This window comes from Dermacentor andersoni, chromosome 2 (genome assembly GCF_023375885.2).
Source record: "Dermacentor andersoni chromosome 2, qqDerAnde1_hic_scaffold, whole genome shotgun sequence".
In the NCBI taxonomy this organism is placed as follows: Eukaryota; Metazoa; Arthropoda; class Arachnida; order Ixodida; family Ixodidae; genus Dermacentor; species Dermacentor andersoni.
In genome coordinates this window covers 199896042-199922295 of record NC_092815.1, presented here as the reverse complement: position 1 = coordinate 199922295, position 26254 = coordinate 199896042, and the positions used below count along the sequence as shown (strand labels likewise).

General features: G+C 45.5%; 1 protein-coding gene across 2 annotated transcripts in view; it reads right to left on the bottom strand.

Moving 5' to 3' along the window:
• The window catches only part of LOC126540243 (polypeptide N-acetylgalactosaminyltransferase 11-like), a 121051-nt gene that overhangs the window by 68677 nt on the left and 26120 nt on the right, over positions 1-26254 (bottom strand). For both annotated transcript variants that reach the window (XM_050187044.3, XM_055075906.2), the window contains exons 6-9: positions 20435-20604; positions 12314-12444; positions 5145-5383; positions 2196-2313 (exon numbers count right to left, since the gene is read on the bottom strand). In XM_050187044.3, the coding sequence (XP_050043001.1) occupies positions 2196-2313; positions 5145-5383; positions 12314-12444; positions 20435-20604 (658 nt within the window). The remainder of the gene's footprint in view (positions 1-2195; positions 2314-5144; positions 5384-12313; positions 12445-20434; positions 20605-26254) is intronic.

Here is a 26254-nt window from a genome sequence, read left to right as displayed (position 1 = left end):
TTTTCTTGGAAATTGGGCCTGCGTGATGCAATCGAATACGAAACCAATACTGCCTTCACGATGTCCATATGCTTTACCGCACAACATCAATGTACAGCAGAGAAGCCAACTTTAGGAAACCGGCCACCACTGTGCAACACATATTAGAGCCTCGCCTACTTAACAGTGAAGCTGTATACGGCTAGGATCCCGGGATTCTTCCACGTCTGTCCTGGGCCGTCCAGCAGGTCTCGGCAGCTCTTGAAAGACAAAGGCCGAGCGAAACCGATGGAACATTGCCCCTCAGGGCGACTGACCGCGGGAGTAACACGCACTGGAGTTGAGTAGAGACCACCCACTGAGAAGACGTCAGGGCCCGCATCACGCCGCCATTTAGTCATGGTGTCATTCTGCAGATGACTAAATAAAGTTGTTTCCCTCTCTCTCTCTCCACGTCCGTTGACAGAAAACTATCATCCTCAATGGCTCATACCACCATAAGCACTCGTAGCCCCCCGCAAGCAAGCAAAAAATGCAACGGCTCATAGCCCCAGAGCAGAGGCTACAAGCACTTGGCAAAGTGAAGCGAGCAGCGCTTACATTCTTTGAAATCACGCATACAACATACAGAACAGCATACGTTTCAATAAAGAACAAGCTCAAAACAAGCATCGGAACAACATAATTGATGATAAGGCACTCGTGACAGCAATGTAAAGCACGTAGCACTCCCCACATACGTTTCCCAGTAAAGATTACTGCTGCCCAAGCGCCCACAGCTATGCCAGCCTGCGACATGTGGTGTGACGTCCCTAGCCTTTCATATATAAAATTACCAGCCTAGCAACTGATTTCAATACTGATGCAGCACTGCTACGGGTGCTGGCGTGACGTTGAAATTACTATCACTTCCATTCCTACCACAACTAACATATCGCTACTACCATTACTCTAAGGCCATAAAGCATTGCACACCACCCTCATGAGTTGTAGTGGTGGTTTTCAACAGCTTCGCTGGACATACACGTTTGCACAGCCGGGATAGCGAGTTTTTTCTTTTTCTTGCTAAAAAATTGGATGCACATTTGATTTCTACTTCGTTTAGCAGCTTTAATGTCATTTTACATTATTTTTTCTACTTCAGGCACATAGAATGTGGACGCACATTTGATTCGGGAACATGTTAGAGCTGGGCACAAATACTGCCAAATGAATCGGCAGCGTGTTTTGCCACTCTTTCTGCGTCTTGTTCAATTCAACCCACTGGATAATTCAATCGATTTCGACGGTTCCGTTACGGTCGAATTTGACTGTAGTTCCAACTTCACTGGTCAGTTCGCACAATGCCCAACACCTAATGGTGACAAGCAATGGTGACCCTAATGGCTGCAGCATTCGTTTGTGTAAGCAGTAGGACACAATGAACAATTCGAAGACAGTTCGGTCTGTCTTCGAATTCGAACAATTCGGTCTGCTAATTTTCAGCACAAAATTAGCAGACCTTCAAACAAAATCAGCAGCACAGCATGAATGATTGTAGTTGGCAAAGCTTTGGGTGATGTCCACATACCCACATTAGCCGATGCGTGTGAAGCAGAGTTTGGGTGCCCCAGGCAATGAGCTGGCAACTACCATGAATGCCTACCAAGTTTGTGCATACGCTTATTGGATGGAATGGCATAAGCTTGCGTGCATGTAGAAAGTCAATAAATTACAACTGCTTTTACACAGCATAGCCTAAACTGACACTGCCGCTGAGTCAACCTCACCAAGTCCGCTATCTGCACACCATCACAACCCTCGACCTGGTGGCCTCATGTAAGGCCTGCACTCTAACAAATCCTTACACGAGTAAATACAGTATTTTAAGAGCGCCTCAATAGGATAATCTTGCCATCTCACACCACCTGTAGGGGATGCTCAAATGATATTTCATAGCAATAAAGAATTTAATGATAGCTTCAAAAAGGAAATGTAAAATGAAAAAAGAAGGCTTTCTAAATGACTAAAAGTAACGTCTTCATGAACATTGGCTTGGCTCGAGCCTTGATGCAATATTCCTAGCAGACTGACGTGCTGGTAGAAGAGCTGACGTTTGGCTCGGGCTGCTCAGGAATCTTGCTAGGCCTTTGTTCTGCTGAAATAACTTTAATAACAAGCCCGTAGCCCTGTAAGCTGCATCACATGGCAATTGTATTTGTTTTGGAACTGCTCACCCGGAAGGAGATCTCCAGGTTCTCACCCCCCCAGATGTCCATGCCGTCATCATACTCGCCCAGCTCGTGGAAGTACCGCCGGTCCATGGCAAACAGGCCACCGGCCATGGTCGGTGAACTGCATGCAGCACAGCGGGTGAGAGGCAGACGCATACAGGCACTGCTGTACACACAAGCTCAGAGCAACAAGAACTGGCCATGCTCGACACAAGCTATGCTTCAGATGCGGCAAAAGTTGGTGAGTTAATTGGTTGGACATTATCGTCTTTATCTTCATGTCACCACCTCAAGTAAGCTTTCGTCACTCAACAACTTGCACTTCTCAAGACCACACTTCCTTAATGCACGGTAAGGCCTCCGCTAGCGTTCAGTGATACATTTCTGATAAGAGCATTGTGTGCAGTACCATGCAGGAGACACTAGGTGCTATAGTCTAACTCACTTGTAACAATACTCAGGTGCCAAGGAAATCCCATTGTTATAGCCAACAATTGTTCAACCGGGTTGCACGTAGAAAACAGAGGAACAAAAACGCAAACATTTTTAGACAGAAAGAAGCACAGTCAAACCCACTTATAGCAATGCAGGTTTAACAATGCCCGAAAGTAACAATGAGCAGCTACCCCAACCTGAACTTTTGCCTGTGTTCTATGGTAAAATGAACCGCTTACTACAATGTTCTCGTGCAGCATTATTGGCTACAAATAAATCTGGATAGTGGGTGTCTGTGCCGAAAAGAAAAAGAACACCAGCCACTTCACCACTCCCACCCTTGCGCTGCGCACCCGCACATCACGCCTTAGTCGCCCCTTTCCAGTCTCCTCTCCCTTCCTCTAACAATGGCGAAAAGGTGGAAGGCGCGATCAGCCATGCAGGGTGTGTGGCACAAAGGCAGGTGTAATGGCTTGCATTTTTTCCCCAGGATTTAGCATTTTTTTCCCTTTCAGAGCACACGCACCCTGTAGCCAGATTTAACTGTTTAATCAATAAAGTGGCATGGACACATTGTAGTAAGTGGTTTATTTTAGTGTAGAAAACGTGTAAAAGTGGACGGTGCATGGGCTGCTCATTGTTATATCCGATATATTGTTAATACCGTTACCGTTATAAGTGGGTTTGGCTGTATATTCGGAAGGGCTCTAGCTACATTAAACTTACTATTATTCAAATAAATTTCCGGTCCCTTTGGAGTTCAAATCAATGAGGTTTCACTGTACTTGCAGTTGCTCTTTAATCCATGCTGCCTTCCTGTTTACAGCTATCATTTGTGGTTTCATCAACCAGTGCACAGTCTTTAGCTTCCTTTCAAGTACATTACTCCAACTTTCAGCACCAGAGGTTAGTACTGGCAGATTACAATACCTATATATTTTTCTTTTGAAGTATATTGGTAAGCTGGCACTTATGACTTCAAACTTCCCGCCCAAATGCACTCCAACCTCATTTTTATTCGCCTGCACATTTCGTTATCGTGATCAAAGGCTTCTTTGACTATGCTGCCTAGGTATATGCTGTGTGTTGTACTAGGGCGCTTGGTTTCACTTTCAAGGCGGTTTGTCAACTTTCCGAGTGTCACGTGGCAGCTGCGAAAGCATACGCACCAGATTGGCACCAAACTGTAACACTGGTCGGTGACACTTGATGACGCCGATTAGGCCTCATGGCCTGAGCAGTCTGGCCACAACAAAATTAACCTCAAGCCGCCACGTAACACTTGCTGCTAATATGTTTTTACGGGTGGATCGTCATGTGATTGGTCCCGAGGTGATGAGTGCGGATTAGATTGACGACTCATACCTATGGATGGCTGTTGAAGTGGTGTGAAGTTGGTCAGCGCATTTTCAACAAGATATGCAAGATTATCAGTGGCTTATTGGCCCGATCTTCACACATGCTTTTGCACTTTACGAAATACGTGCTGCTTCTGTTTCCATTCCCTCTGTCCACGTCGCATAGTTATTCAACTGGTCCTGTCGATTGGGACACATCTTGTAGCAGCAGAGGCAGCCTCAGCGCGCACGGCACTAGCCTGTGAACTGCAATGTTCGGGCGCTGTGTGTGCAATCCCTGCCTCGAGACGGGTTAGGTGGCCCGTCGTTCCTTTTCACCAAAAGCGTTCCTTTTGCACCGAAAACGAAGTGACATGTTGACTTATGTGGCCTCACGCATGAGGGGCTCCACAGCACAAGCGACGTGTGGCACTGCACAGGTCTCTACACCAAATATTTGAAAAGTCCAATAGTAGATATTCGACTTGCGAATCAAATTACTCAAACATTCACTCTTTGATTTGGTGATATTCGATATTTGTACACCCCTACTTAGCAGCCATATTTTAGCTATAATATTGAGACCACCATTTGTCAGCTCTATTCAACACATGAACTGCCTAACTCAGTTTCCTTCTCCTAATCTCAGCCAGGATACTGGATACAGCAGTCGGCTGTGTAGGGCATGCTATAGTCTTCCTGCCTCTTAATGTTATGCCTGTGATATTTCATTCCGTCGCTCGTTGTGCAGTTCTTAGCTTCTTCTCCAGCTGTTTGTTTGAAGAAATATGTACGGTTGTATAGAAGGTTAAAAGAAATATGTATAACCTAAGATCACAACAGCAAATACAGCACTGTCCAACTCAAAAGGACCTGTATGGGTGTGCCAGCCAATTACATTCGCTTATTTCCATTATGCCACGGTGAAAGCAAACTACATTCAACGTTATTGTCTCTGGGGCACTATGATTAGGAGCACGGAGGCACCAGGGTACAGTGCAGTTTTCTGGACGGAGCTTATACTGAATTCTTAAGTTGTAATCAAGTACAATAACATATTCTTATTTTGAGGAAACACATACGTCAGCCTCCAAACCTAGCTTCTATATAACAAAAGTACACTAACATTCCCAACTCCTGTATGTGCCGACACTATCTCGTTGCTCTCGCATGCACTCACGGTATGGGGTCAATGGCTTGCCGCGGCCCCCGCAGCCTGGGTGGAGATTCCCACTTGAAGTGGAGTCCCCAGTTGAAGCCGCCGCGCACAATGGGCGATGCACTGTACTCGAAGGTGTCCGCATTGATGATGTCGATGACGGGGCAAGTGACCGTGGTGCGGTTGGCCCCAATGCGTGCCAGCATGGGCTCTAGCCAGCCCACATTGACTTCGCAGTGGCTGTCCAGGAACACCAGCACCTGTGCACAGAGCGGCGCGAACGTTCAGAGGCACAACCTCACTTGCATGAAGTAATTCTCTGTGTTACGAGCAAGTAGAATAGGAAGTTGGACACTGTCCATCTAATTGTCACCGGTTAAAAAAGAAATTAAATTATGGGGTTTTACATGCCAAAACCACTTTCTGATTATGAGGCACGCCGTAGTGGAGGACTCCGGAAATTTCGACCACCTGAGGTTCTTTAACGTGCACCTAAATCTAAGTACACGGGTGTTTTCGCATTTCGCCCCCATCGAGATGCGGCCACCGTGGCCGAGATTCGATCCCGCGACCTCGTGCTCAGCAGCCTAACACCATAGCCACTGAGCAACCACGGCGGGTAATTGTCACCGGTTGTGGTTGGGGAAACACTCATGCTTGTCTTGCCTCAGCACCTGCCTTCTTTATTTTCACAGGTTTGGAAGATGGCAATCTCTCAAAACAAGTGCCTGCAGTTTCTGTATCCTGAAGGACAATGGCAGGAAACTTAAGCAGACTAGCCATTCCTTCGACTCTGTACTCGTTTACTGCCCCCCTGACTTTAATAATAATAATAATAATAATAATAATAATAATAATAATAATAATAATAATAACTTTATTTACATCAATATACAAGACGGTTATGCGATGTCTGGATTCTTTGTTACAGGCTAGTTATGGATACATGCAATTAATCAAGAAAAATAAATGATTTGGACATGCACACATTCATTTTTGTTTTGCGTTTAAAAGTCCCGAACTTTGTGAGAAAAAATAAAGAAAGAAAGAAAAGCAACCAAACAAAAACCAACAAACAATGGTGCAGACCGCCGCAGGAACAAAAAGGCCACAACCTCTCCCGGCTCAAGCGTGCGCCAGACCCCACAAGCCAGCAACAAAACCATCAGCACTCAAAAGCAGAAAGGCTTAGCTGCCACCAAAACTGATCAGTGGCACCCACGACGGTGACCCCTCAAAGCCAGTGAGGGAGCGTGCATCCGAGACAAGACCCATGCCTGTCCCCACACATGCATGCTGGCAATAAGGATGCATGAATACAACTGCTACACATAACGTCATTGTTGTACACATGTGACATTACAGCAACTAGTTAAACATTGTAATGTTTTAGCTGTTTACGAAAAGACTTAACACCTACTTATTATTCAATCAATGTGGCAATAATGTACACTGATACGCTATACACACATTGGGATGCATTTGATTCACAGCATGTCAAGTAAAAACATGGGTACACACACACATTTGCACTTACATTACTGTACATCCATAAACACATACACAGCAGCAACAAGCAAGTATGACAGTAATGCCATAGCTAGTAGCTGGCATCGCTATAACCTTAGTTAAAACACATTTTAGATCAGAAAGATTATTTTACCATAGTACAGTCAACAACTTATTATCCACAAGCCCAATTTTTCGGATATGCCAGATACTTCGGACGCCTTTGCAGCACCCCATAAAGTCAATGTACAAGAACGTCTGAAATTTCACACGCAAGAAACGTTTGCTGTCCGATTTTCTGGGGTTTTTGCCGTTACCGCAGGTCCGAAACGGCATTTATCAAAGCTACCACCGCCGCCGCCATTTTGATTATCTCATTGCCTCCAACCGGCGCTCTCGCACGCAAATCGGCTGGCAGCCGCAGCCACCAATGCGGCAATGTTAGGCGTAGATACCTCAACGTTCGCTACCAAGGTTCTTGCTGCTCGGTGCCATGTTTTTCATTGAAACAATGTGCCGCTGTTGGCAATGGCATCGACTCCACCTTAGAATTCCTCGCCAATGGCTTCGAAGCTCGGAAAGCACGGAGCGTTGCATAATGCCAGTTTCCTAAAGTCAGCCTCGCCTCAATATAGCATTGCTACACGGTGAAGCATACTCAATGTAGTGCGGCGAACCATATTAGAAGTGAGGAGGGGCAATTGTTACGGGACACGATATGTTCACCTTAATAACACACCTCCTAACACAGTACGAGCACCTATATGCCTAATAAGTATACTGGCAGGCCTTTATAGCTATTTCGGACGTGCCTGTGGCGATTTGAGCCCTTGAGGGCAGTAAAAGGCATGCATTCATTTTTTCAAACTGCCCGATTTTTTATAAGTGTTTCACGGCCTCTAGGGTGTCCGAAAAATCGGACATTGACTGTATTGAAATTACCTTTCTCCTTAATGTTTGTAACGTGCAAGTTCCATAATTTTACACCTACATAATGTATGCACCACTGTCTGTATTAGTTGTGACACATCAGAACCAGAAATTTCTTGTAAAAGGCTGAGTTATTGTTAACTGTCGGTGCATTTAAGATAGTGGCAGGAAATGACATGTTACGTCTAGTTATTGAGCATACTAATAGGGCAATGCGGTAATCTACCAGGTGGGATAATCACATTACTCTGTTCGCAAGAAAAATACTTCTTGATGGTGAAGTAAAGATTGCATAATTGATTATCCGCAAAACTCTCTTCTGAAGCCATACTACAGGCTCCAAGTATGTTTTGTAGGTAAATTGCCAGGCTTTAATGCAATAAGCTAAGTGAGAATGAACGAGACAAATATATAAGATTCTCAATGTTTTGAAACTGAAATGACTGCGCCTTCGTCAGCATGAAGCATGCGGAAGAGAGATTACCACATGGCCTGTCGATATGAGGCTCTCAGTTCAGAACCGAATCGAGGGTTACCCCTAAGCAAAGTGCAGAGTCGACTTTTTCTATTCCATCACAGCCAATAGTAATGCGTACCGCATTACTATTGGCTGGCGATAACAAAGAAACTTCTCAGAAGTTTTTTCTTAAACGGGGATTTAAAAAGAACAAATTTCATTTTTTTAGAATTTAAAGAAAGCTGATTAATTTCAAACCATTTACTGATGTATTGAAGCTTAGTGTAGATTGCTTCAATTGCGTTACTTAAAGAATTACTGCTGACCACAAGAGCAGTGTCACCGGCATATATGAAGGCATGTGCTTCATTTAAGCAGCCCGGAAGTTCGTTGATATATATTGTACATAATATCGGCCCAAGTACCAATCCTTGTGGTACACCTATAGCAATGTCAGAGAGACTTGAGACACACTCATTGATGACTACTGCTTGTTTACGGCCACCGGGATAGCTTTTTAAAATGTCTAAGGAAATGACTCGAAATACAAGTCTTTTGAATTTCATAAATAAAACACGACAGTCAAGTGTCAAATTCCTTTCTTAAATCTAAAAATACTCCTATTCATATTTCATTGGTGTTCAAGGCTTCCTTTATTATATCAGTTAAAGACAAAACAGCCGTAGTTGTCAATCGAGACTTCTGAAATCCATGTGGACGCAAGGATAGGATATGTTTATATAAAGGCTTGGTTATTCTACTAGCCAGCAGCTTCTTGAAAGTTATATTTACACAGTTCAGCACAGATTTAGATTGGTAATTACCTAAATTATTGGGTTCCCTACTTTTATAAACAGGTGTCACTCTCGCTACATTTAATACATCTCAATATGTACCCGTGTAAAAATCTTTTTTTAAACAATGTAGTGATAGTATGCGCCAAAATTTCTATATTATTTTTCAGCATGAACACTGCAATACCATCGAAACCAGATGCCTTTTCTCTGTCTATTAAGTTCTTGCTAATAATAAGTAATTGCTGCTATCCTGCTCAGCCCCCTTACTGTACGCAACTACAATGGCTAAAAAGTGATGAAAGTGGCCAAGTTTTAACGTTAAGGACTTTTCCCACCAGCTCAACAACGTTGCGATGTGCACAATATGGTCGTCGCCTGCTACACAAGTGACAGGCACATAGATATGTACCATCAGCATATATAGAAAAGCAAGCACGAAAAAACTGATAGGAACACCTGTTCCTTGAAAACCGAAAGGAAGTTCAATATGCAATCATTCTGTAGCCAGTCTTTAAGCATAGCATGGACCCAGATGCACATTGTGGAGCTTGTATAAAGTACATATGCAGGCGAAGCCGGAAACAAAATAATGAGGCCTAGTTGCTTTCAATTAGTTTGAATGAATTCAAATTTATGGTGATAGTACAGCGATGTTGCAAAGCTGACACAGCTGAGCTTTGTAAGATCACTGTATAGTCAAGTGCAAAAGTTTACGGCAAGCAGGATCTGAGAAAAAGTCAAATATTCTAGCAGTTCGTGTCTGTATCCAGGAGAGCCATATGACACTGTGATGCTCGCATAAGCTGTGCATAAGCACAGTGAAAATCTGAATACAGTGAAACCTTGTTCATACTGCTTGGAAAAGTGTACCAAGCAGAAAAACGTAGGATCTGAAGTCACCAAATGATTTGGCAACTCCACTGCAGTTGACGTCTACATAATGCAAATTATTACAGCCCGAGGTGCCAGCACGTACCATGCTGGTGGGGCTCGAGTGGACCGAGAGACACATCACTGTTTTTGTGGCTTTGGCCAGCTTACGTTTGCGCTCCTCGAATTGAGCCTACATCAACAGTTTCTTCAGGCAGGGCACTTGGTGGGACGTTTTGGCTTTCCCAGTCGTTTTGGCATGAAATGTTGGCGTACATCGACCTGATGGGGCCTGAGGTGCGCTTTATCGTTTTTCTGTTGCGTGTTTCAACACTTTCCTGTCCACACCCATTCTTATCAATACCCCACTATTGATGGTTACAAATTCATATTTTAACACTCTCTGAGCGCTTTTATGCAGCAAGAGCCATCGAATGGATTAAACAAGAACTATATTTCTAGGTTCCACTTTTGCGTTTCTTTTTTCCACTGCGCGGGGATTTCAATGTGCCTTCCTAGTTGGGGTGACCAGCGCTAGTAGTTTCCAATATGGCATCAAGGTCGTGAGCTGCTGCTTCACAGAAACAACAAATTTCAATGGACACTGGATCAACCAGAGGTGAGGATATTGTGTAAATGCGACTAGTGTGAGGCGAGCCCAGTGAGTGATGATCAGGCGAGGGAGAGATGCTTCTCCAGGGCACAAAGGGCCCTGTAGCAGTGTTCACCGACGGTGTCGACAAGAATGGGATTCGCCAACAAGGTGTGTTTGTTAATCCAAGAAAACCTAAAGCACCAATCACTGCTTATGGGCCAAAGCTCTTGCAAAAGTGACCGATTAGGTGCAGCAGCTGTGCTAGGTTGAGTGTGTATGTTTCAGTGTATTCAAAAAGTCTAGAGAGCAAAGGTACTTTCTACAGTTCATAGTGGGTCTATGGAGCATCTTCTATGGTAGAGTAGCTTAGAGTTAAGGGTTGCCCAGAAAACGATCATTCACAGGGAGGCTAATCAAAGTGCATCTCACTAACGTGTGCTGGCACACGTCTCAACCAGGAGAGAAGCATACTTTGCACGAGGGAGAAGCGCCAGTGCACTAGCTGCCCCCATGCCATCTTCCTTGTGCAGCAGGAGTTTCCAGAGACTGGGCTGAAAAAATGTCTGCCAACATGTGTGAGCTGGGAACAAGTAGCAGAAAGGCGCCTTGATTCTCACTAAGACATCCTCAAAACCTTCCAGCAATGTTTCTGCCTAAATCAGGGAATGCTGTAATTAAATAGACTAGACTTTCATTCATTCAACTCTGGTTAATTTGATCCTGACCGAAGGTCCCTATGGGCCCAAACTTTCGTTATTTCAATCCTGAAATTGGTCTTTGCCAGATAATTAAAACTTGACCAGTCAGCACGCACGTGACTGACCCGTATAGTGACCCCAATAGCAACCCCTTTAGTGGCAGCGTCTGTCTTGGCAGAGCATAGGGGACAGTGAATGCGTTGAACATGCGCCATCTCCCGTCGAAAACGCCTATTTTCCGCTTGCCCTAGGAAGATATTCAAGCAATTAACTGTAGCTCAGAATGTATGATTATGGTATTTACCCCATTCCACGGAAGAAGACATTTAGGAGGTGAAACTCCCATCAGCACAAGCGAGCGCAGGCGACCCTATAAGGTCACAATTGTATGCGCCAACGGGGCCGTATGCAGTGGCGGTGCCATGCGGCGCATCGTAGAAGCCGCAGCGAAAAAAAAAAAATGCAGCGCCCGGGCAGGTGGCTCCGGCGCGCTCTCCGGCCACTTTCTCCGTGCCCTCAATAGAAGTCAGGCGCGCGCGGCCGAACGGGAGCAACACACTCGACCGGTTGCCCTGGCAACTGAAATGGCGGTAATTTCTTTCCAGGCCGCCAGCATGATAATGGCTCCGCGGGCTTGTGATCTTTTCTGGTCGCCGCGAACAGCGGAGTTTCCACTCCTAAATGTTTCTTGCTCCATGTCCCATTCTAAAGTGGGCTTTCTTTTTTTTTCTTTTCATGAAAACTGGGCCGAAAATTGCCTGCGCGGTGCAGTCAGATACGAAACCAAAATCGCCTTCGCAGCATTTGTATGCTTTACCGCATAACACTAAGGTATTACGGCGAAGGTGACTTTAGCGAACCGGCCACCATTCTGTCGCACATATTTTTCTTGCTGAAACATCAAATGCGTGTTAAATTTCCACTTTGTTTAGGAGCTCTAATGTGGTTTCTACATTAGTTTTCTACTTTGGACATATATAAAGTGAGGTGTGCGTTTGATTCGGGGGCATGTTAGCTGGCAAATACTGCCAAATGAACCAACAGTGATGCACAAATGCACATTTTTGTGCATTTTGTTTAACTCAACCCACTGGATAATTTGGTCAATTTTGACGGTTCACTCAGGGCCAAATTAATGAAAGTCGACAGTATATTTCCAAACATTAAGAGAATGCCAGAACCAGAGTAAGTTTCTAAGAGGGAATGAATATTCATCTTCCCCTGACTGAAGTGGTCTCACCAAAATGAAGTCACAATTTCACTGGTGCTTTAACGGACACCCTACGTATTTATCACCAATGTTATGACACTGTCATGGCTCCTTTCAGTCTCACCTGTCCTGAAGCATTTCGTGCACCGTACATGCGGGCACGGATGAGTCCCTCTCGTGCTGGTGTGCGTATGAGGCGCACGTTGTATGGCAGCTCGGAAGAAACGTAGCGAGCCAGCTGCATCCCCAGCTCCGCTACAAATGCAAAGAGAAAACAGTGCAGAGGTTTTCAGACATACCCTGTAGGTGTGACAACCAGCATTTGCCACAGGGTTATGACATGCACGAAATTTGTTAGTGATACAGTCTATGCTTGTTGCAATGGACCCGCGTACAACGGACTTTCGGATATAACAGACCATACATCAACCATAGTTTGCTCTATCTATTTTATTAATGCAACGAAGTTCACTTTTAACGGACCATGCTACAACGGACTATCGGCTACAGCAGACGAAATTAGCTGCAATTTGTGTCAAAATAGGGCATACAAAATGGACTTTTGCCACATCGACGCAGGCTGGCAACTGACTTGCGAGGGTCAGCCGACGGTCGTGGTTCAATATTGTGCACGCAAAAGAGGGGGGAAAGCGGGGCAGAAACGCACTATATGTCGTGCGTGAGGCACCGGTGGGGGGAGGGAGTGAGGGAGAGGGGACGGAGGTTCTACTCGGGTGGCTACTGTTAATAGCGTGGCCACCGTATCTTGAAAGCGATCTGCGATGTGGACGAAGTGCACCCAGTGCCGGTAGCTTCATATGCGCTGTGCTTTCTATGTTTAGTTCACCTTGATGCGAGAGACAGCACAAAGGTCAATTCGCTCGCTGTTGCGCCTTCTCACTCCAATGTTTTAACAGCGACTTTCCGCGGAGATGAGATCGGGAGATTGAGAGAGATGTGTTCCTGTAACCTGAGTGCGTGTGACACAGTGCTTGTTAATTTAGTAAGTAAGCTAATGTTTACAACTTTCTACGGCCGATAAAACTACCATATTTATTCGAATCTAGGCTGATAGTTATTTTTAAAATAATCACATACAAAGAACTCTGGGTCGGCTTAGATTAGAGGATTTTTAAAAATGCGCCAGTTTGTAACTGAAAATGATAAATATGGTGCATAGCTAGCGCCATCTAGAAAAGTCAGTACTGCAGCCGATACTAGCCAGGCCAGTAGCCAACTGAAGTACATGAGCAAAGTTGTCGCTTTGAACCATCTCGTATCAGAGCTGGTTCTTTATGCATCGGCATGCGGCACGGCGTTATGGTAATGGTACCAAACAGGCGATGCCACTATAGTGCTGCATTCAAACGAAAAGTTGTGCTAGCCGCAGAGGCATGGTAAGCCAGGCGGGACTTCAGCATTGATGAGAAAAACGTCTGTCTTTGGAAGGGGCAACGGGAGATGCTTTTATGTGTGCCGCAATGAGGAGATGACAGCGATAAGATAAGTGCGCAATAACAGAGAAGAGCTGTTCACCGAGATCACACTGCATTTCGACGCGTGCGATGCTGCACTGCTTGCGCATGCATGGGCGCGCGGATGCAAGCTTGCACACGTCGCAACAGTATGTGCGGTCTGGGCTACAGGCTCCGTACACTTGAGTTTGCGGCTACTCTGGCGCCATCTGCCACAGCGATGCGACAGTACTGGGAAGGTGGCTCTCAGGTCGGCTGGCTCGACACGTATTACTTCATGCGCACTGCACTTTGTGTCAGCCGCGGTTGGGGCCGTTTTGCTTTGTTAATTAGCCCTCATTTTTTTTCGGACACATCTTGCAACGGTGCGATGGCATGCGCTTCGTAGACAAGCGCCAAAATTACGGAGGTGCTAAAAAAAAACTTGTGGAACTGGTGATACCACTGCGTCAGACTCGCAGTCAAGGCCAGCCCGGGATAAATTGGCACATGTCTCTTGGCAGGCCTTACGAAGTAGAACGGCGAAAGAAATGGTTCACTGCTGTGAGGGGAGTTAAGTAAGCAAGCTTTTGTCATCATATTTGTGAGAAGGGTTTGTTTTGCAAACCATGCTACATGTGCGCATTTCGCAGCTTGTACAACGCCAGCGGTCATGGCTGGGCCAGCTGCTCAACATTTAAGGCATTTGTCACGACTCTGCTGATTTGACGACTGCTTAGTGTAGCCTTAGCATTTGATGTGACTAGGATAACACTGACGTGTGTGATGAGCAATATTTTATGCCGAGGAAGCTCCTTGTATGCTGGCGAGCACTTATTCATAGACAATACTCGTTCCGGCTGCTGGTGTCAGAGGTACAGTTTCACATGGTGCGATTTTTCTTGTGACTTTACATTTGCGAAATCGCCTTGCAAAAAGCAAAGCGCTTGTGCAAACAAACAAATTTGCAAGCAAAATCAAACCTTGTGAAAAGACCACAATGAACCTCGACCATTGTACTTGATGAAAAACGAACATTCGCGTCATATAAATTCTGATCTTGTGGCTAATAAATCTCATTTTTCAGCTGCAGATGGCTCCGAATGGGTCCCAAACGAGCCAACCCGGATATGCCGTAATCATTTCGTCAATGGAGAAAAAAGCACAACTAAAAGTCATCCTGACGCTATTTCCAGACGTTTACAAAGGGCGGCAAGCTGACGAGAATAATTAGATGAATAAAAAGGCCTGAAAAGTAAGGGCTTGTTTGCCTCACTAGCCACGCGAAGCGACTTGTAGTTGCGCTGATTAAGTCGGCAAGTTGGTGCCGGTTCTGTGTTCTGCAGTGAGCCATGACACACCGCTTACAACTGCTTCAAAACCACTAAAGGTTTCGTTTTCGAGTCGTGCCAGATGACGAAGCACAGAGAATGTTACAGTACCACGGTGTCACACAGTCACTTTCAATCAAGATCGCGTCCGACCGGACCAAATTTCTCAATTTCGATCAAGCATGGTCACTGCTACAAAGTCCAACGATTCGAATCAAGTTAGTTTAGCTCACTCAGCATCAAGGCCGTTCGTCTAGGCCGTTCACTTCTTTCACAGAGAGAACATGTGAAATAGCGTACAGCTTGTCTCTGCTGGTTAACGCAGCAACATGAAAGTACTCTCCAGTTCCCTTAATGTGCCTAAACCCGCAAAAAGTATTTGTGACATCACCTAGGACCACGCTTGCACCTTCATGTACACAAAAAACAGTGAATCACAATATACGTGGGGCTTTTGGCAACATGTGCACGAAGTTTAAATTTCCACGGTCTTCCCTCTTTCCCAGTTTCGCGCCACTCGCCACAGATGGCGCTGAGCAGTGTGGCACTGCTGGTGCTCAGTGGCGCCGCCTGTTCACTGGATGAAGCCTATGGGGACGAGGCTAGCGGCAGTGACGACACAGAGTGAGCTCGGCATGTTCATAATAAATTATCATTTTGTGAACGCTGTCCTCACTTTTTTGTTTGGCCTACATTTGAGGTAATTTTTTTTATGTTTTGTGGCCTCGAACATTCGGGGGTCGGCTTAGAATCGGGGCCGGCCTAGATTCGAGTAAATACGTTACTATCGTTACTTTGCATAGCTGTCTACTAATTTGCTGTCAGAATCGATGCTTTGCCTTTCAGGCGAAACTGCAACTTTTTTTTTTTTCACTTCGGACATTCGTCACTCACTCTTTGCAATAACATTGTTACACATCCCAACCAAAGTTTTGCAAGTAAGGTTTTGGATATTACAGACTTCGGATAAAACGGACAACTTTTGTCGGATTATCAGTCTGTTGTAAGGAGAGTCGACTTATTACATATGAACACCAAAGCAGATAACAGTTTGAGGTTTTATGCTTTCAACTTGCACAGTACAATATGAGGGACACCAGAGTGGAAAGCTTTAGGAGAATTTCCACCATTTCGGGATATTTGAAATGTAAAAACTTATCATCAGCTCATTTCCTGTCCCGTCTCTTGCAGCGATCTCTGCTACCCCTGTCTCGAACCAGCCAGCTCCATCCTCTGCCCATGTTTGCTAATGATATCACGCCACCTAATCCTCTGCCATCCTTGATAGCATTTAATTTTCCCTGGCACGTATTCCGTTACTCCCACAGACCACTGGTTATCTCAATTTATTTCGTCACATTACCTGCCCACCTCCTGTGCATCCACTGCACCCCTCAATTATGAGCCAGCTACCAGCGCTTGCTCTCTAATATATATTGCCACTTCTTTGTCCCTCAATATTACAGCTACAGTGGAACCCACTTAAAACGATACCTGCTTTAACAATATATCGGTTATAACAATGAGAACCTGCTGCACAGACAACTTTTGTATGTTTTTTATGGTGAAATAACCAGCTTAATATAATGCCCCGGTGACGAATCATTGGTTATAACTAAAATGTCTGGCTGCTGGGTGCCCGTGCCAAAAGGTAATGAAATGTGAAACCCTTCAAAAGAAAAAGAGTGAAAGAGAAATCTGAGCCATTGCACAATTGTCCGATGCCCTAACGGCTGCCGCGCGCTCATTTTCCAGCCTTCTCCACATCGCCAGCCTCACATGCCTCTGTCTCATCACCCATCCTCCCCTCCGAACACATGGGCTGTACCCATAGCTCTAAGCCGTGCCACACTCCGATACACGAATGGGCCACGCCAACTGCGCCGCGTTGCTCCCAGGTTTCTCGCTGGCCCCCCATTCTGCGCAGTTCTGCCAACAGATTAAGTCACTCGTGCTCATCTTTGTTGGTTGCGTCGAAGTCATTCCTGGCCACCTTGTTTGACTCGTTGCCAGAACGGCAAGTCAAACGGGGCAAAGGAGCGAAACAAGCCAGCAAGAAGTACGTGGCGAGATGCTTGTGGTGATCTCGCCCGAGCGTTACTTCTGCATTTCTCAAGTTGACAGGTTGCCGCGGATACCTTCTCGCATGTTTTAAAAGGCCCTTTCAGGGCCACCAAAGCAATGCCTTGGCAGAGCTCACGCACTGCTTGTTGCCTGTGGCCCCCCTTTGCAGTTATTATAGCAGTGCCATTCTTGAACGCCAACAGCCACGGCTTGTTGCATGTGATTGGAGCAAGCCGGATAGCAGAGTTAAACAGTTAAATGAGTTAGTGCAATCAGCAGCCGGATGGAGAAAGGTGGTGGGGAGGGGCAAAGGCATCCCCGCCATTATAGTTTTCTCACGACAGCTCTGCCATCTCCCTATTTTGCTTTTCTTCCTGCAACCCGGTTATAACAATTATTGGTCATAACAATGGAATTTTTATGGCACTTGAATGCTGTCATAAGTGGGTTTGACTGTATATAATTTTTTGCTCTGCTGCTCATTATGAAAACAAGCTTCTTGTTAAGTTTCAGCTCCCCCCCATAGGTTAGCCCCATAAATTTCAGCCTCATGGGTGTCACAATATCTGCACATACATATATGACAACAGGTTCTTCAAATAAACCCGTTGAAGATTTGTGCTGTGTGTCTCGTCCCTTCTTTTGTCTACATCTGTTTAGCATGTTCACAAGCACACAAGGAGTCTTACGTCTCATGGGCCAAAGAATGCCACAATATGAGAGCAAAGCTTGGCACGAGACGCAAATTATTAGAGGCACCAGGCAACGTGTATACCTGTCAACCTGCAAACATTAAAACTCATTAAAACTCAATGGACGCAAACTAGTGGAAGAGGAAGGGAGGACATGATGCGCAAACATTGTTTTTAATGTTTGACTGAGCACACACCATTTGTTTGTGATACAATGCGCATGTTATTAGCAATGGTTTAGCTTTACACACAGCACACAAGTAGCAGCAAACTTGGAACAGCACAAGCTGACAAGCAACATGCTGTTTTTAGATCACAGTGACTTTTTCAGTGATTTTGTGGCTGCTCATTTTGCCTGCTTCTGGAACTTGTCTGAATAAACTAGACTGTAAAAAGCCCCGCCAGTAGAAGTCATTGTACGCTGCCACACGAGGGCAGCACAGGCACTATCACTATAATATTTTCATGCGTTTTTCCAACCTTGAGCCACCTAATCTTTCAACACCTTGCAAGCTTTCTGGCGAACAGCATTTACCATTCGTAAAATCATAGAACGAGTCCAAATTCATAACCGTTACAAAAAAATTGGGAGAGTTGGCAGATATGGACATTACGCTATACCTGCATAAAAAATATTTGAAAATGAGATACGGAAATTATGCGCCAAACAAAGCTTTCACACCATGATGCTTTGGTTAGTAGCTACCTTTCATTTAAGGTCACCTTTTCACAGCTTTCAAAATAATAGACAGAGAGAGAGAAAGCTTTTAATACGAGAAAAGGAAAGAGGTTGTTCTCTCACCTGGTCAGCTACACTACATAGGGTTACACGGAGAAGGGGATTGGGGTGGCATTTACTCAACATTACCTTCCCGAGCTAAGCTGCAAAAATGACCCCAACAGTGCGGCACGTGAGACTTAGAGACGACATACCCTGCGACTGCAATAATTAGGGCACAGGACGCGAGGCACCTAACCCTGTTTGTACGACAGGCCTTTATGGAGCAGAAGTTTGCCAGGGTGTGGAACAATGGTCAAAGTGTACTGCAAGGCCTTCTGACGTTCTTATAGGGCCCCTGAAATGGTTCAGACAAATTTTGTAGACATGTAGAGTACAGCTAAAGTTAATCATTCGCACCACAATTTGTGTGAACTGTCTCATATTCAGAGAGCTACGGACGATTACAAGTTACCCTCCTCTATATTCATGCATTTTCTTCTCAACTCATTTGCCGAGTGATCGGGGCTAAGCTCCGCCTGCACTGGCTCTACGTCATGATGGCACGTCGTGTCGTCGACTTCCGGTTCTCCAGGAGCGAGCGCGCGAAGCCTCTCTAAACTCTCCGCCAGCTGCTTGGCAGTCGACCCCAAGCAAGAGCTATCAAAGCAGCATGTGTTGCAAGCCTTCTGTCGCAGAGCCAAATGTGTATGGTGTTCCGGTAACCAAAGGCTAGCAGGGCGTTTCAACGGAACAGTGGAGGCATAAACTCAAGCTGATAAAGGAGCTTTACCGTAGACGTACATGAGCTGCCTGATTGGTCTCCACGGTCCAGCCACCCGTTGGCGCAGAGCTTAACCAGCCAAACAAAGAGCTAATATTGCTTTAACCAAGTGTAAACATTTTAAACATTTACAAGAACAATGTGTTAACAATTACACTCCTGCGAAAAATTTACACCAGCAGCAAAGAAGAATACATTTTGTTACTGCTACTGTGTGTGCTTGAGCTCTGTGCCACCAGGTGGCTGCACCGTGCAGACTATTCACGTTTGCGTTTCTGCTCATCCCACGAAACGACACGCAAGGGGACACGGCCAGGACCTGTCCCGTTGCACTTGCGTTTACCCTAATAGTGGACTCGCGAAACGCTATTGAGTTAGTAATCTTCCGGTGTAAAGTGACGGCTGCAAACGTGCAAATCCTGGCACCGATCGGATAGCGGCAGTCCGATGCGCTGCAGCCAGTCCACTTGTCTGCTGCCTTGCAGAGGGACACAATGTCGCAGCTTGACATATTGCCAGTCGCTACGTTGGCAGTCCACAATGCAACGAATCATAGTGCTCGCGAAAAGACTGGCTGACCATGGAGCTCGTCAAAATGAAGCACGTTGTAACACAAGCAGACGATGCTTGCTGTGTGCTGGAAGTTCTCAATTGTAGTGAGAAATTGTTCTTGTGCATTCTCTTTCTGTTACGTTATTTTTATAAACAAATTGACTAACATTCCAACTATTACGAACATCATCTGCTCGCCATAAAGGTGGAAAAATTATTTATGATCCGCCCTGGGCAGCCAATCGGATAGCTCGCCCACATGACGTCGATTGGGTGATTTACGTCCTATGGGTAGGGGCGGCTGAAAATTCCACCGAGCAGTGTGCTGTGATTGCCAGCGACATACATTTTTAAAACCGTATAATAAATTGCACGCTTTACGCGGAGCACTTAGATTCGTCAATTAATGATCAGAAGGACCTACTCTAACGACTCAGTACGTTTGTAGAAAATCGTCAAAATCGTTTCAGGGCCCCTTTAACAGACAGCAGCCTCACATCCAAGCTCTAGCACTGCATGCCTGCACATTGTGAAGTTCTCTGCGCACAGCACGTATGCACATCACACGTATACACAGTTCGCAGTAACCTCTACAGTGGCTGTAGCTAAGCAAACTCTGGCGCACACAGCTGTGCCAGACAGGTACTCACGCAAGGTGCTGTTGTCATCCACGAGGATAAGCTCATAAAGGAGAGCGGCTGGGGTGCGCTCGAGGACAGTGTGCACGGTGCGCACCAGTGCCGACCAGGCCTCGTTGTAGAAGCACACCACCACGCTGGCTGTCGGCAGTGACTGCTCATCAAACACCTGCTGACGGCAGCTGGCAGAAGAGACAAAAAATGTGGCTCAGCATGTATGACAATCGCTACCATAACCAAAATAAACCTCAAGTGTTCCATAAGGACGCCAAGGATATACTTCATGACTATTCTAGCAAAACTGCTGGCTCGTTAATGTGGAATATTCAGACAGGGGCAGCGTTTCCTGGTGCATGCTGTGTGATCCAATAGTTGGGTTCACCGCTTGTCTATTTCTTGCTGACTAAATATTAAGCATGCGTTGTCTTCAACAATGACAGACGAAAGAAGTAGTCGAAAGACATTCTCACAAATGGAACGGTGCTTTCTGTCCTTGTCAGAGGAAGACAGTGTGCACACCGTATCTCGCTGTTAAGTAACAGGTGGCGTCATCGTACTGCTCCTGCAAAATGTGTATTTGTTGCCTGTTGCTGCTGCAGACGTGCACTTCTGACTTGTTCTAAATGAAATAAAATTTGGCCGCGTGTTACACTCCAGTAACACGTGAAGGCGAAAGCTTGCTGCACACTTGGTAATGCGCCGTCTCGCGCCGTCACGTTGCTGCTTTTGAAGTTCAGCTTCTTTGGCTCGTTTTTGACACTTAGCTGCGGCTTCGTGCGCTCATACAGCGGGATTACACTCGTGCCGCCGATGTTTCTCTTCGACATTACATTGCATCCTCTCAACAGGGGATTGAAACATATGCTGTTCTGTGTGTCGTATGGGTGATTTCAATGAAAATATGCGCTGTTCACTTCACTTTGCTCAGCGCTTGTAGCCTCAGACTTACAGGGGTATGAACCATTGCATTTTTTGCTTGCTTACGAGGTATGAGTCATTGTTTATGGGATTATGAGCCATTGAGAAACTCCCATAGTATTTTTGTACCACTCGACTAGACGCCACATTTCTGTATGTTATACGCGTGATTTCTTTAACGTATGCAAGGTACACGTCACTTTGATAAGCGCTTGTAGCCTCTGCATTACGAGAGGGATGAGACATAGCATTTTTCACTTGTTTAGGGGGGTATGAGCTATTGCTGGTGATTGACAGTTTTTGCACCACTGGACAAAATGACATGTTTTTTGTCAAGGTCATCAGTGGTATGAGCCACTTAAAGGGACACTAAAGGCAAATATTAAGTCATGCTAATGTGATAGATTAGTGCTCGAGAATCTCTAAAGCGTCAGTACTATTGCAAACAGAGCCTTAATAACCAAGAAATTGAGGTAAATGCAGGACATGATTAGAGACTTCCCCAGTTCATTCAAGTACTTGCCCGATGACGAAAGCACTCCTCAGTCAAATTCTGTCACTAGTACTCAACCACTCATTGCAGAAAACATCCTTGTGTTGTATTATAAGACGATATAAAATGCTACTTGTTCAGCTCTATTTCATTTTTAGAAAAACTCACTGAAATTACCCTTGACAACGACACGGGCGGTCCAACAGCTTCGTTTTTGCTGGACTCCACGCCACCCACACTATCGTGTTTCACAGTACTTGCGTCATCGCATAGTTCTGCGCTGCTTTTGCTGGCTCGCGAAACTTGCAAATTGCAAGTAGCAGAGAATTTCAACGTCTATGTGATGTCACAGGATGCCCAAACGGTCTGCGCCACTTGATCATACAGCAGCTGCAGCCGTGAATCCACGGCTCTGTCTTGGCTCAGTACCACCGTCTGTCGGGCGCCGTTTCACTCACCGACGGCAGAAAAGGGTGGTGATGGCATATGCAACGTCACCACTCCTCCGGTTGGGCGGCGGGAAATTTGAATTGCAGTAAAGGTATTCAGACTCTTAAGATGCAATTTTCTCGTAAACTAAGTCTTTTCTTGGCACGAAACAAGCGTTGCGAAGTTTCTGGAATGGTATTTAAACAGTTCATGCCAACTTAGTATTTGCCTTTAGTGTCCCCTTAAGGCTTTCACCTTAATAACACAGTACAGTACAGTCAATACAAGATATATCGAACTCAAAGGGGTTCACAATATAGCTTGATATACAGTCAAACCCACTTACAACAATACCAGTTTTAACAATATATCGATTAAAACAATGAGAAGCTGATGCACTGTCAACTTTTGTATGTTTTATATGTTGAAATAACCCATTCACAATGTCCCCATGCCACAATATCGATTAAAAGGATGAAGTCTGGCTGCTAAGTGCCTGTGCCGAAAGGTAACAGAATGTGAAATCCTTGAAAAGAAAAAAAGAAAAAGAGAAATTCGAGCCACTGCACCCTCTTCAACCCCCCAACAGCCGCCGTGCACTCATACAATAGTCTGTTTTCCAGCCTTCTATGCATCGGTACCCTAGCGCGCCTCTCTCCCATCACCTTTCCACCCCTCGAAACACGAATGAGCTATCGAGCTATTACAAGCTAGTATGAACTATCGCAGCTGACAGTGTAGACAAACATCTACTCAGCAGAGAAGTTCAACAAAGGAAACTGCTTAGTTGACAAATAGCGCAAACATCTTCGACAAGGTGTCTATAGGGAGGTGGAAGAGGCCCTCTATGAGTGGTTTCTCGGCACCCTTGCCATGAACTTGCCCATGAACGGGCCAATTCTGGCCACAAAGGCGAAGCAGTTTGCCTTACTCATCAACAATGTGAACTTCCAGCCAGGTGGTGGCTGGGTACAGCGCTTCAAAGACAGGCACGGCATTTTTTAAAAAGCCGTCACTGATGAGTGAGCTTCGCTTGATGTGGAGGCGAAGCAGAAGTTGGTGGTGGAAAAGCTGCCCCGAATCTCTCTGCGACTACGTTGACACCGACGTATACAATGGCGACGAAACAGGAGTATTGTTCCAGATATTGCCGTCCAAGACACATGCACTCAAAGGAGACACGTGTAAGGGCGCTAAAAACAGCAAGCTGCGCCTCACTGTATTCTTGTGTGCCAAGATGAACGGGAGCTACCAGTGCCCAACATTTGTCATTGTCTTCCGCGGTACTGCCAGGATACCAGTTCGCTACCATCACAACCACAAATGGATGACACGAGAACTTTTCCGTGAGTGGCTCTTGGAGTTCAATCAGCCCATTGAGCTATATAAAAGGAAGGTGGCTCTCATCCTAGATAATTATAGTGCCCACCACTCCGTGCCTAAGCTCTGAAGCGTGAAAGATTCTTTCCCTGCTGCTGGACATGACAGCAGGCTTGCAGCCCATAAGTACTGGCATGGTCGCCAATCTTAAGGTCATGTATCATCACCGCATCCTGAGCATCCTTGTTGATGGACACAGACACGCAGGGAGCAACCAGACTTGAAGATCAATGTACTGATGGCCATGCAGTTTATATTTGGTGCATGGTCTGAAGTAAGTGCTTCTATGGTGCGGAACTACTTTAGAAAAGCGTGCTTTGTCCGAGGCAGCAGTCACTTACACGAAGCCTGCAAAGCTACCAGTGATGAAGTGATGCCTGAGCTTTGGTTCACAGTTGACAAGGATGCTCCAGAACTCAAAAGAGTTTCTACATGCAAACGACACACCAGAAACATAAGTTCTAACCAATGAGGCAATTGTTGCAAACATGCTTGCATCAGATAGTGATGATGACATTGATGGCGACAACAGCAGCGATGATGCGGTAGAGCAGGCTGCCTCAACGTTGTCCTCGCAGGAGGCCCTGCAGATCATTCAGCCCTTCCGGGGCCTTGTTTTCACAAGGAACCCTCTGCTGCACTGCATGGAGCACCTGGATGCCTTGGAGAAGGATATCGGCACACTTCACATCAAGCAAGCAAGGCTGACGGACATGGGGCTTTCTTGTGCGAGCCAGCAAGAAGCATGTGGCGAGATATTTGTAGCAATCTCACCCCAGTGTTTCTTCTTGATTTCTCAAGCTGAGAGGCTGCCGTGGCAACCTTCTCAAATTCTTTAAAAGGCCTCTTTTGGGGCCACCAAACAAATGCCTATGCGGAGCTCGCATGTCACTTGCCATCCGTGACCCCTTTTCACAGTTGTTATAGCAGTGCAATTCTTGAACGGCAACAGCCGTGGCTTGTTACACACAATTAGACACAGGAAGCAGAGTTAAACAGTTAAACAAGTCAAAGCAATCACCAGTTAGATGGAGAAAGGTGGAGGGGAGGGCCACAGGCCTCCCCACCTATACAGTTTTTTCACAGCAGCTCTGCCATCCTCCTATTTTGCTTCTTTTTATGCAACCCAGTTATGATAATTATTTGTTTTATAAATGGAATTTTTGTGGCATTTGAATATTGCTATAAGTGGGTTCAATGGCACTGATAATTCAAAATATAGGATATGCCTATATGAAGCTTATTATCCGAGACCTCTGCATTTCTCTAACAGTTTCTCAAGATCATGATGAGCGGGAATTAACGATTTGATACTCCAAGGCCATGTCGAATGCAAAAATGTTGACTTATTTTTTGCATGCAAATGTTGCAAGTCATTCACACGGCAGAAAGATCTTTGATATACTGACCACAACACTAATCCTGACAGCCCGCATAGCTCGATCAAATACGGAGCACGGTGTGGCTCGTACACGTTGAAGTGCTTGTTTCGGGGTTTTATTCGAGATAAGGTAGAAACGGACACATTGCGGCAGTAAAGCAGCCTATTGAATATGCGCTGCGCTGCCATCAACGCACTTCTACTGTGAGTGACGTGTGAATGTTCTCGGCCATGTGTCCATTACGATATCCAGAATACGCCTCTTAAACGGTCAATAATCATACGTGGGCAACAAGCCAGGCTGACTGTTGTGTTGAGTTATGGAATTGACTTCCTGTTGGAACCAGTCATCTTCTCAACCTCCCTAAATACTTTGTGCATCTCCTGTGTGCTGATCAGAGCCCCAACGCCTTGTGGTCCCTCTCTCTCCACCTGCAGCATTGGTGACTGCCGACCCCGCACACATGCTGTTAGTTTTGGTAGTGGCATTCAGCTTGCAAAACACGCGAGTCCACTCCCACTCGTGTGTAACTGTGTGAGCACAAATAAAATCCGTTTGGCGCAGACCCTCGAATCGCACAGCAATAAGTCTTGCACACCGCTGCCGCCGCGGGGAGTCTTTCTGGAAAAGTACAGATGTGGCGTGCGGTAGTAATTAAATTCAAACTATAATGTAAAGATCTGTCCAAGTGGAGGTTGGGGTCGAATTTGCTTTGGCCTCTCACAGAACCCTAAAATTTTATTTGCGGAAAGTGCTTGTCTACGAGAAGACAAATCTGGTGGCACAGATGTCTCCAGTTCGGCATGCCATACCTGGCCCCATTCACTTAATATATCGAGTGTCATCCACGCTTTCTTGTGTAACGTGTATCGGAACGGGTGGCAGTTCACTTTCTTGAAGCAGAGTGGCAATCTGTTTTTGCCAAAGATCAATGGCCGCAGTTCGCAAACCATGGTTCCATATGCATAGCAAGCAAAACTAAGAGCGCCTTGCTAATTTTTATATGCTGTCCTTATTTATATAATGCTGCCATATGCTACCCTTATTTCAGAGTCATTCTCCTCTTTAATCCCTTCAGTGTTTTGGGCGAGCTGAGATCATCAACGGCAATAATCTCATTTTCAAAGCTATTTGGATGAGCTCAATATGTCCACTTAATAATAGATGGATCCAGTGCAAGAGCTTGAAATCTGCGGTTATTTCACTCTTTGTTGTTTGACTGCATAAATC